At 32.0% G+C, this 13,101-nt stretch overlaps 1 protein-coding gene across 2 annotated transcripts; it reads right to left on the reverse strand.

The window, feature by feature from the left end:
* Positions 1-7,470: 7,470 nt before the first annotated feature.
* Positions 7,471-12,244, reverse strand: LOC107955382 (glutamate receptor 1.2). 2 transcript variants are annotated; one of them, XM_016891160.2, is made up of 6 exons: positions 10,966-12,244; positions 9,580-10,886; positions 9,158-9,464; positions 8,543-8,925; positions 8,193-8,448; positions 7,471-7,920 (listed from the first exon to the last, which is right to left on the reverse strand). In XM_016891160.2, exons 1-6 carry the CDS (start codon positions 11,246-11,248, stop codon positions 7,913-7,915), a joined length of 2,544 nt encoding a protein of 847 aa, XP_016746649.2. In that variant the 5' UTR covers positions 11,249-12,244; the 3' UTR covers positions 7,471-7,912. The 2 variants fall into 2 exon arrangements, with proteins under 2 accessions (XP_016746649.2, XP_016746648.2); XM_016891159.2 differs by lacking the exon at positions 7,471-7,920 and having other exon boundaries at positions 7,997-8,448.
* Positions 12,245-13,101: the final 857 nt, after the last annotated feature.

The raw sequence follows: 13,101 nt of genomic DNA on the forward strand, positions 1-13,101 counted from the left end.
TAAACCACAATCAATTCAATAATAAAATGTTTAACCAATCCAAAACACGTTCAAATACATTTAAAACATGTCTAATTAATCATCCTAAGTACCTAACCAATATACTCTTATAGGTATTTCACATATACTAACTAAATCAATCCAATTAAAACTCATTCAAACTAATTCTAATTTCATACAAATTTACTACTAAAACTTATCATTTGATAACTTTAACATTTCATATATATATACACCAACCATTATCATTTTACAACATCACTATAAACATTTCCCAAAATAACAACACAATATCCCAGGTACATGCCATTTACCAAAAAGAAATGTACTTCGCCACAATAAGTTCGAGATCAGCCTTGGATGCTGAGTCAACGATTGAAGTTTAACCTAACCTGCGCACGGAAACAAACCGTACGCCGAGTATAAACTCAATGGTATTTCTATAATCTGAATACTTTAAATAAATAACATTATATAATATACACTTTTAACCATATATATATATAAACAATATCTAATCAATAATCCAATTCATCCATTTTGCCTTCATTTCTCATCAATAGTTTTCTCACTTTGATTCACATATCATTTGGCAATCACGTTACTCTTTTCGTAAACCTTTGATTCATACATTTCAATTGTACAATCCAATTCAATGTCACATTTCAATTTCACATTCAATATCAATCTTATGCTAATTCATTTATTTATCCCTATTAACAGGACTCAGACTTTGGCGGATACATGGATCCAACCAAAACACACCAGTATGGCACCCGGTGCCTCATCAGATAATTCAAAGTAATAAATTGACACCCAGTGCCTTATCGGCCATGCCGAAATAAGTTGGTACCCAGTACCTCATGAATTTATCCGAAAAAATAGTTTGACACCCAGTGTCTCATCGACTAGTGGTCGAAGTATCCCTGAACACTTCCAATCCTATGACATGCCAACTATATTCGACTCAGCCCGATATAGTTAATAGGGTTTCAATTTCACTTTTCAAAGTCACATTCATCCAATATACAAATATCACAAAATCACATACTTTCAATTTGATGTCATAATGATAATTACTCACCTCATTTACTTACCATAACATTTAATCAAAATACAACAAATAATAATTACTAGATTCGAATTATAGAAATACAACCGTAGTTTCTGAGCAAATCCTCATTGACTTTGTCTTTTCCTTTCCTAGCTGAGGTATTCGGCTCAACGTTAGCTACGGAATTAAAATAATTAAAAATCATCAATTCAACAAAATTTTACATTGAATATTTCAATTTATACACAACTTTTGTCTAAATTCCAATTTAATCCTTAATCAAATCTAACATTATTTTCTTCACAATTTTATTCTTTATTTTCATTCAATTAACTTAAAACTAAATTTAACTCTCTAATTTCACCATAAATCCATAATTTTGAAATTCTCTGAATTTAGTCCCTATTACTTAAAACTTACAATTTATTCTACAATTCAATCTTTCTTCATTTCTAACTTAAAAATCTATCAATTTAATCCCTAATACTCAAATTATTCAACATAGACAACACTTAAAAGTTCAAGGATTTCTAAAATTTTGACATAGGTCGAGTAGTATTTAATACCGGGATTCCAAAAACATAAAAATTACAAGAAAAATAGATTAAATTGACTAACCGATTGAACTTGCAACTTTTGAAACCCTTGGCCATGGCTTCCTTCTTTCTCCTTTTTCTTTTTCTTTCTATTTCGTTTAACCTTCTTTGTTTCTTTTTTTTTTCTTTTATTTTTTTGTTTTATTGTTATATAATATAATATAATATAATAATTATTACTTAAATAATAAGTATTTTGTTTAATATATGTATTTTATTTTACCACATGTATTTCACTATTATGACACACTTGTCACTTATGGATTAATTTCTAATTTAGTCCCTTCACTTTTCTCTATTCTATAATTCAACTTTCTTCCTATTTGCAATTTAGTCCTTATACCTAATTACTTTTAATTTAGACAAATTTACCTAACCAAAACCTAATTGACCACACAACTATCTTCGTAAATATTTTTAATAAATATTTACGAATTTGTTTTACGAAAATAGTGACCTGAAAATGCACTTTCTAATATCCGTAAATTTTGGGTCGTTACATTTCTCTCCCCCTTAATAAATTTCGTCCTCGAAATTTACCTGAAAAGAGGTGGGGTATTGATATCGAAGCTGTATCAGGATATACTTCAATTGCGAACTCAACCTCCCGATCTTGTTGTAATCCCGGTAATTCTTTAGAAAAACATCAAGAAATTCACAAACAATCCGATATATTTTAATATATGTATATCATTTTACCACATGTATTTCACTATTACCACACACTTGTCACTTATGGCTTAATTGTTAATTTAGTCCCTTCACTTTTCTCTATTCTATAATTCAAATTTTGCCCTATTTGTAATTTAGTCCTTATACCTAATTACTCTTAATTTAGACAAATTCACCTAACCAAAACCTAATTGACCACACAACTATCTTCATAAATATTTTTAATAAATATTTACGAATTCGTTTTGTGGAAATGGTGACCCGAAAATGCACTTTTCGATATCCGTAAATTTCAGGTCGTTCACATTTTGTGAATAGGTCTACAAGTTTATCTTTTATCTGAATATATTTCAACTTCTTTTGTTGTTTCTCGTCATCACCCTCGTTGCTTTGTGTAATGGAACGTCGTCCATCTGTCTTATCCTTGTTGATGCCCCTTGGTTCGACTCATGGCACTCTACTCTCACTTGTGTTGGCTTGATCAGATCCTTTTTGCCCAATAGAGCAAATGTAACACCCTCAACTTGACCTGAATTATCGGATCCAGATTTTGGGTATTACTTCACATTTCACTCAACAAAATTTCAAAACAGTTGACGAGTACTCCTTACATAAAACATATTTCTTATTATTTTATTAAAAGACTCAATATCAAAGAAATAAAGAAAAGTATTTGAAAATGAAATAATACATCAGACTTGTCATAACTTATTATAATACAAAGTTTGTTAAAGACAGATCTTTAAGACATAATCTTACTATATGTCACTTTTCCAAATAGTTTATTGTATGCATGATAACCCGAGTCGCCGCTTTCTTGGTGTATTCCTGGCTTATCCCTCTTGGCGCACTCATTAATACTTGAAACATAAATAGACACATGTAAGTTCAAGAGATCTTAGTGAGCTTTAATACGGAATACCTTAGCGAGTACTTTAATAATTTCATATGTATGCTTGCACGCCAGTTTCCATATTTAACATGTCATATATGTTTTGGGGCAAACACTTTCATAATATCGATCTTGCATGTTTACGCCAACTACCATACTTAACATATCAGCTTTCCTTTTTACTACTTGACTGCTTTTAGATCTTACTAGACTATATTGTTATCTTCTTTCTCATAGAACAACAAAGATACTTCTCAAAGGAATAATTTTATCGAGCCCTCTTCATACAGATTTACTCTTCATACAAACATTTTCCAGAATGGTTGTTCGCATTTACTACTCACTAGCGGATATTTACTATCTAATCTCACATTATGGCGGATTCACATACTGAGTCTGATACTATCAATCTACCAAACAAGTCATATCCTAGTTTAAAGCCCAACATATGCTCGAACTGATCTGAACTATCCAGATCATTAAAAAGAGTTCCAAACACCTTTGTTACAAAACATAAGAAAACCCAAAATGACAACTTAGATTCTATAAAATTCCAAAATGAGACATGATGCTATTAAGATATAGCGAATACCAAATGACACAGATTTCATCTCTATTTAACACAGGTGAACTCAGATCGACGAATACTTATATATTTCATATCTACAAATACAAAGCTTGACAACTATTGAATTTTCATAACTTTTTATGAATCAAGTCATGAATTCGATTTGAGAAACAAATTTCAGTAAATTGACCATCTTTGCTAATAGACACATCCTCCAATTCGAAATCAAAGTCCTCTTCTAAACTATCGATTAGCAATCCATTAGCATTCCTAGGGTTACCCATTTGTCTCTTAAGGAGACCCACTGAAATAGGAAAGACAGGACGTTCAAGGGTAGGTGGGATGAGAATACTCTCCACCAGAGCAATCTTTTATAATCTTAAGTGTGTTTATTTGTTTTAAGGTTTGAGTCTACTCTTGTTTATATTCATATAATATATATTATGTATATTTTCTTGTTTTTAGTTATAGTTAAAAGTGGACCCCTATTTAAAATTAAATTTTAAATATGATTTTCTTCCTATTAATTAATGATGTGTTTATTCCATTAATCACAAATCATAAATTATTAAACATTCTAAATAACTCATCAATACATTTTCTTTTTCATATTTGCATTATTAATCCCTAATACTCCATTTTAAATCATAATGTACTACTAACACAATTTATAACTAAGCTGACTAATTACTATATATTTTAATAGATAGTGAATATACTTACTACTTATAATGTCAACCATTTCATATTAAACCTTATTTGCTATGTATTTCTTTGAAAGCCATCAAAAATTCATAACTTAATGTCATATATAGTAATAAATACAACAAAGAAAAAAATTAAATTTTAATGTCAATGCAAAAGGTAATAGAAAATTTCTTAATATTAATTAATTACAAGTAAAAAATCTGGAAAATAAAATCACAACAATTAAGAAATAAATTATATAAAATAAAAGTCCACCTTTCATTCGTTCATTTTATGCATGAATAAAGACCTATAAATAGTATTCTTACAGAAATGATGAAATACAATAAGGAGTTATAAATCAAATCATTGCATTTTAAAAATTTTTAACCTTATTTTTACTTCATATCTTTTAATTTTATTTTGCATCATTTGTCTGAACATAATTTATTCTCATACTTTTTTTTAATATTAAGATTATAGGAATCATCCCCTGATAATTAGAAGAAGAAATTCAATAGATCTATGAAAGCGTATGAATTAATTAAAATTATCTCCTTTAATCTTATATCGATTCAAAAAGGTTTCTTTTTAATTATTATCGGGGAACAACTAGAGAAAAACGAATATATGAAAACAAAAATGTTATTACATTTTGCTAAGAAGCAAGCAAACAAATCATATAATTCCAAAACGATTTTCAATTTCTTATTATTTCCCATAGTTAATTGTCTCACCGTCCATTTTGACAATTGAGTTTCAAACTTGAATCGACTGGTTTCGCTTGAAGTGACAAATCACTGAAGGGAAATAGACGAAAAAATTGAAGAGAAAAAATCACCAAATTGTTAAGAGTTCCATTTCTGAAAAGACTAGAAATGGCTAGGGTTTTTTTTCTTTTTGTCAACGAAACTACTGCTAGTTGTTTTTGATATAGGGATGAATCCTAGGTCGGGGATGCAATGAATGGAAGGGGAATTAGGGGAAGGGGAAGGGGAAGGGGAAGGGGAAGGGGAAGGAGAAAGCGTTTAGCAAGTTCTGATGCTGGGATGTGAAGAGGAAAAACTTTGGAAAATGTCTTACCGAAATAAAAAAAAGGTAAGATATTTTTCCCAAAAAATATCTCCTTTTCCCGTGTTCTGCAAAATATTTTAATGTGAAAAATCATTTTCAGTCAAACAAATATTGGAAAAGGCTGAAAAGTTTCTACGAAAAATTTTTTTTAAGTAAACAAACGGAGCATTAATTTATAATATAAAATATCATTCCTTTTTTCTAATTTTTATTTTAACTTCATTACTAGATTGATTGAGTTTTTAGTAAAAAAATTTAAATTTATAATACAAAGTTTCTTCTTCTCAAAGCCACAATTTCTTCTCTCAAATCAAGATTTTACTTTCATGATATTCATGTTTGATGCACGACTTGAGCTATAAGCTAACTGCAATTTTTTTTTTTACTATAATTTGAAACCGCAGGGGAGAAGCTGTTAAGCAACTTGTCAAAGTTTGTAGATGGATGTTTTTTGTGCTTATAATAACCTCAAGCTACACTGCAACTTTGGCTTCCATGTTAACTGTTCAGCAGATTGAATTGAACTCAAAAGAGGATGATGTAGGTTATCGTTTTATGCTTTGAAGAGCCGTTAGTAACTTAGATCTCAACAATCACATGTTAAAGCCATACAATTCTCCAGAAGAATATGCCGATGCTTTAAGTAGGGGAAGCAACAATGGTGGCGTGTCAGCCATTGTTGATGAAATACCATACCTTAAAGCATTCCTTGCTAAGTACCCTTCTGAAAATATATGAAAAATTAAACAAAAATCTAAAAAAAAAACTCAGTTAAACCAATTTTTTAATCGGTTCAAACAGTTCTAGTTTCCTGTTTAATAATACACTACCAGAATTTGAGGAAACAATGACAGACAGAATTCGTCACAGATATACTACATCTATCGCTGTTTATGCTTTGTATGGAATTCAGTAACCAGTTTTTTCTGCCGCTAATTATACTGTCGACAAATCCCATCACTAAATTTGTAATGGAATTTTCAACACAGTTTGTAAATAATGTAACATGCTAGCATAAAGATAATTGGTGACATGTAAATGTATATTTCCATGAATAATTAATTTGAAAACTTCAGCAGCTCCATGAAATTATTACACTCAAAGCACAACAATCTAACGGGATTATATGATAAAAGTTTACTTCTGTTAATTTTTAATTCACGCCTTATTTTTTAATAGATAAAAAATGCTTATAATAAAGGTGAGTAAAATTCGATTCGATTTTAAAAAATCGAAAAAAGAATTTAAATTTTGAGTTATTTAAATTATTCGAGTCAACTCGAATAACTTGATTCGAGTTTCGAGTTCGAGTCGAGTTGAATTTCACAACTCGAATAACAGATTGGTGTAAATACTTTTTTGGTCCCTTGTCAATTTTGAAAAAAAGCAAATTGGTCTCTCTCTCAACAAAAATTACAAAAAATAAATTAAAATAATTCAAAATAAATATTTATTTAAAAAAAACATATTTTATATTTTTAAATATATATAATTCTAATATATATTTTTAATTTTTAATTTTTTTCTAAAATAATAATTTTAGGGCCTAATTAATTATCTAAATTTATCCTACTCAAGTATCTTATTTTTTATTATTATTTTGCTTTAATTTTTTTTTAAAATATACATTGTTTTAAATTTATTTGCTTTAACATGAAATTAGTCACGCTGTAAGAATATTCTTATTTGACATGTTTATATTTTTTTAATTTAACTCATACAATTTCACTCGATTCAATCCAACTCGAATGAAATTTCACTCTACTCGATTCAAAAAAATTTCAAATTAAGTTAAGATAAAAAAATAGAACTCGTGAACTTAATTAACTCGAATTTTTTTCACTCGATTCAATCTATCGCTAAACCTATCTAACTAAACCAAAAATTTATTTTCGAAAAATTGCATACTGTATTCATGGCGTTAAAAGACTCCAATGCCAATGTATAATATAATAAAAAAACACGTCATCCATAGTCCTAGGCACCATCTGTTTTATTACAAAGGAAGAATAATAAAGTAAAAAATATAGAAGCCTGGCTAAGAGCAACATTTGCATTCAAAACATCATTTCTAAGCAGCATGCAAGACCCTGCCAATGGTTGCTCGAAGCAGAGTAGAGTGGCATCACTGACAGCCTCAACTTTTGCTATGGTATCTGCTACCCTATTTGCATCCTTTGAGATGTTTAGTAGCCTTACCTCATTACGAACTCACGCCAGGGAGTGTATTTGCTTCGAAGAATCAGAGATTTGTTGTATCATCTTCATGTTATCACTTTCGACTATAACTTTCTTCTATCCGCGATCCCATGCGATAGATAGACCATCCTTAACAGCCCACAGTGAGGCTTGAAGGACAGAGGCCATTCCTACATACCTGTTGTAATCCACTTGCCAGTTCCCATTATTTGATATAAAAATTAACAATATTTTTGAAAAATAAGAACCAAAAATAAAAAAAACTACATCCTTCATCTTTCTTGTATCATAAAATTGCAGTTATTATACAAACACAATAAAGGAACAGAATATAAAATTTGTAAACAGTATCCCACTAGTTAAAAAGTATGGTAGGCGTCGTAAAATATCTTTGAACTTTCAAGTAATCTTTTACAGAGTCCATGGAGTCGAGGAAGAATTTGAACTCACGGATTATTATGGCTCGACTTTTCTGAAATAGGCATAGGAGAAGAGCTGAAGTTGAAGAGATTCCAGTAACAAGAAATAAACCCCCAAAGCTATGAAGGTTTAGCCTGCTGGGATTACTTGTTGTGTCCTGGTCTGTGAAAATTGATTCAGTACTGTTAAACCATTTATTTTCCACCAATTGCAGCTTTTCTTCCTCTCTTAGCCTCATAATTGCGCTCGATATGTCTTGGACAAGTGGGGAACCTTTAGGGAAAACCTATTAGATACAAAAGACAAATCAGCACCCGTTGCTGCAAATCAAAGAAAGATCAAAATCGTGAATGTGAATGGCTTTTCTATAGGAGTCTTACAAAGCCAAAACCGCCTGAGGTAGTCATGGATTTAATAATGGTGTAATCAGAAGGGTACTTGGCAAGAAATACTTTAAGGTATGGTATTTCATCAATAATGGCTGACACACCACCATTGTTACTTCCCCTTCCCAAAGCATCGGCATATTCTTCTGGAGAGTTGTACGGCTTTAACCTGGGATTTTTGAAATTTAAGTTGCTAACGGCTCTTGAAAGCACAAAACCATAATGATAACCTACATAGTCCTGTTTTGAGTTCAATTCAATCTGTTGAACTGTTAACATGGAAGCCAAAGTTGCAGTATAGCTTGAGGTTATTATAAGCACAACAAACACCCATATTATCACTACAAACTTTGACAAGTTGCTCAACAGCTTCTCCTCTGCAGTTTCGAATTACAGTAAAAAAAAAAGAAAAAAAAAAGAAATACAGTTAGGTTAGCTCAAGGCGTGCATCAAACATGAATATCATGATAAAGTTACATTTAGTTTCACTTTTATATCTCGGACACAACTCAGAGATTAAGATATAGTTTACCTAATAAGTTCAATTCAATATATGGGTTTGTATGCATGAAGCAGAAAGGTTATTTAAGTTGAACATAGAGTACTTACTGTGGGCAAATACTAGAGTTGAGAAAGAGTACCAAAAGATCATTCCTATTTGCTCACATGGTGAGCCTTGGAACTCCTCATTGATGGGACGTTCAATAAACCAAACCACAAGTCCAGTTAGAATAAAGAAAGCAGCGGTTGTTATCCACAGATCTCCGGAAAGAGGCATCAGGAATATCCAGATGCTTTTCTTGTTGATTTTGGGCACTACGGTTCCAATGCCTATGTCAGTGAATGGCATCGTGAAATCGACATATTGGAATCTTCTGGCAAGGATTGTCGTATCCCCCACAACAGCATCGTAATTCTAGTCCATTGATCACAAGAAAGAATATGTAAATACCACATTTAAGTACAATTATAATCTGAATTCTCAGAAGATGAGGAAGCCATGCATAAATCCATTAATTCAGATTTCTTACCTTATAATAAACCTGAAGGATAAGATCATCGTAAGTTCCTGCAATTTTTCCGCTGGCATCTTCAAACGGGATAAAATCATAATGTACTTCATAACCTAAACTTTGAACGGCTTCCTTAAACACATCAACACAATATCCAGTTACAGTAGTTTCATTTGTTCGGGGATCACGAGTCACGCTAATTATTTCTCTGAATCCATTATTTGCTGGAACACCAATCCTCAGCCTCTTGCCATGTAGAGACCAACCTCTCGGAATGTTCATAGTTCCTCCAGGCCAAATAACACTTTCAAGCTTACTAGATGATGTCGAATTCATCTCATTATGGTTTTCTTGCTTCATCAATGAGGTAATTCCATTTCCTGGATTCCAGTAACCAATTATCCTTTCTCCCTTGAATACGTTTACAATTTCGAATTCCTTTGGGATCAGCCTGCCATTAGTAAGTTGAAAGCCACCACTTATTCCCTTGAATCTACTCTGTAATATCTCATCCATAAATACCAAACCACTTTGTGAGGACCGGATAGTGGTGAAGTTCATATTCATTCTGGTTACTTGGTGTAGGATATGAGGATATCGAGTCATTACCCTTTCTGCAGCTGTTGCCACAGCCCAAACCATATCATAGCTCCATATGCCATACACATTTATCTCCATTTCTTCTAAATTTTGGTTTTCATTCAAGTTTTTACTCCTCCACCTGATCGCCAACTTGCGAAGCTCCTTCGATGCCGGAATGTGAGGTTTGAATCCAACCACTCCCTGCATTGACTCAATGACCGATGGATCCATTGAATTCATGAAATTAGTAATCATATCAGTTGTAATCCAAGCATACCCTTGACTCATCATTCCAAGCCGTCTGGCATTTAAAAAAAGTCGAGATGCTAGAGTCGGTGACATGTGCACAAGAAGTACAGTCGTCTGCAAACTCATGAGGTTCCTGAGCTGCTCAACAATTTCTTCATCAGTAGATGATGCTAGAAGGGCAACATGCTGATCAAAACAAGTGCTCGCATTAGAAAGGATCGGTCTTGCAGGATCATTATCTTCATAAATAAGGGTAACACTTCTCCAACTGAATGCTTCAGCAATGGCAGCAATGACTTTGGCTTGAGAAGACTCATCTTGACCTATTTGAATTAAATAAGGATACTCAGAGAAGGACAAAGATGGACCAGCTGCGAAGAGTGAAATAATTGGAATTTTGACTCTAGATCCCAACTCCGCTAAAATCTTCACTGCAGCTGAATTTTCCGCTACAATAATGGCATCCAATTTGAAATTTTCCAAGAGAACCAAGGCTGCACATCGTAAGTGTATGTGTGAGGACTGTGTCATAATAAAAAAAGAAAATAGAATGCCATATACAGAGAAACATACCTTGGGATAGAACAAGCAATGAATCACCCTCAGAATCTCTGGTATGCACAATTAGTTTTGTTTGATAGTGACGATTCCGACTGTAAAAATCGGATATAGCCAAGGAAATGTAGCTATCAACAATTTTTCCCACCCAAGATTGCGCATCAAGAATCAACCCTACATGAATCATTTCTATGGAAGTATCATTGACACTTGTATGATTGGCTGACGATGATTGTACAAGACTAAACAAGATTGTAACTAAAACAAATGTCCACTTCGCCTTTCTTGTGAAATCCATGTTGCCAAAAAAAGGTTTTCTGAAACAGTAGTTTTCCGGTGGGTAGGTAGTAGTCTTGCTTCATTCCTTCATCTCTGTGTGAAAAGCATACATGAGATTGACAAAGTTGATGAGTACATTAAACTTGAACCGTCCCCTGTATCAGTAGACCAAATCGAATTGTTGACCTGAGACTGAAGGATATTACTTTTCATTTTTGGTTGACTAAGAAAACTTTTTTAATATAATTAAGATATGATTCATTTCTGGATGACTAATACTTTTAAGCCACATATATAGGTTGAACTTTAAAACGGAATATATATTTGTATTAAATAGCACAGAAAATTCCCAGAAACATTGGCTTCAGTGTCATATTTCATTACCCTCAAAGTCAGATTTCATCTGCTATATTTTTCCGGGAAGCAATAAATAGGGAGCTAAAAAATCAACCACGCTCAAAGATTATCCAGCTAAGTAGTTTCTCTTTAATAGTTTTGCTATAAAATCATTAAAATGTGATGGCATGGCACTCAGCAACCAATAATACTATCACAGCAGTTCTGAATATTTCCATTCAAGTTCACCATCATTTCATTCTCCAAAAGGTCATTTCATTCTCCAAAAGGTTTATGATTTTCCCTCTGTTGTTCCAATAGGGTCGGAAGCGTGTAAATTATTGTACTAAAAAATCACACAAAGTTCAATTCCCAGGGAAGAGAGGTGGATCACATGGATCTCTTAAATACCAAGTCTTTCCTTAGACAGAATATCTCTTCTATAGTAATTTAATAGCACAATTAAATACTACTATTATACCCTCAAATATTGAAGGAAAAATAGGACAAGAAAGAACACAAGAGATTTAACGAGGTTCGGTAAATTATACCTACGTCCTCGGGCACTAACACCAGATGATAACTTTACTATCTCCAAAATATTACAAACAAATAGAATTCCTTAAGAATTCTCAAATGAGAGAAGAGAGAAAACTAAGAGAGAAAGATTGGTTGGGATGGTTGAAATAAGAAATGGTTAGGCCTATTTATAGTTGAGGTTTAGGGACTAACTTGCAAATGGCCTAAAAATTAGGGATCAAAATTGCAATTATACTATTCAACTTTAAACTCAACTTGCCAACCACTTTTTACTTTCTTCTTTCGGTGCCAATTGCACCTCCCACCATTTTTGACTTTTCAACACCCTCCCCCAGAAAAATTCTACTTCCAAAACGGGCCATATTCACACGTATGTTGCAGTCGAAAATTTTGAATCCATTCAGCCTATCTTAGTTGTGGTATTGTTGTTCCTTTTTTTTTCTCGGTTAAAATTATAGTTTATTGGTGCGTGGACACAACCAAGGCAGCAGAAACTCAACAGATAGAATGCAACAACAGCACCAACAAATTAACTTTTTTTAGGGATGAATTTGGAAAATTTTTAAGGGATGGGTAATTGAAATAAGAATTTTTTATAGTTTTTTAATTTTATTTTTTTGAAAAATAGAATAAGAAGGGTTTATTTTTATTATTTTTGTATTTTTTAAGAACTATTTAAATTTAATTCTAAAAGATGACAGACCTAACATATAAATAGATTAAAAGTTGAAAAGTATTTATTTTGGTGTCCATCCACCCTTTTCTCTAAAAAAGAATAATTACTTCATCAAGTCTCTGAATATTTTATATAATAACGCTTCAACTCAATGCCATCATTGTGTCAGACGACACTCATTGGTTTTATAATAAATGAATCATTTTCGTAAGTTATTTTTCTTTTATATTATTTTTGCAATTAATTAATGTTTGTGGGTTATTTATATAGAAGAGCCTCATTCCTTCATCTATCTGTGAATAGAACACATGACATTGACA

The sequence above is a fragment of the Gossypium hirsutum genome, chromosome A07 (assembly GCF_007990345.1).
Source record: "Gossypium hirsutum isolate 1008001.06 chromosome A07, Gossypium_hirsutum_v2.1, whole genome shotgun sequence".
Lineage (NCBI taxonomy): Eukaryota > Viridiplantae > Streptophyta > Magnoliopsida > Malvales > Malvaceae > Gossypium > Gossypium hirsutum.

What these genes read in the sequence shown, in the direction of transcription:
- LOC107955382 (XM_016891159.2), bottom strand. Translation starts at nt 11,248, where the DNA reads ATGGATTTCACAAGAAAGGCGAAGTGGACATTTGTTTTAGTTACAATC. An exon ending in ATTGCTTGTTCTATCCCAAG is followed by an intron (nt 10,887 to 10,965) that starts GTATGTTTCTCT and finishes TACGATGTGCAG; the next exon opens with CCTTGGTTCTCTTGGAAAAT. An exon ending in AACTCTAGTATTTGCCCACA is followed by an intron (nt 8,926 to 9,157) that starts GTAAGTACTCTA and finishes TCGAAACTGCAG; the next exon opens with AGGAGAAGCTGTTGAGCAAC.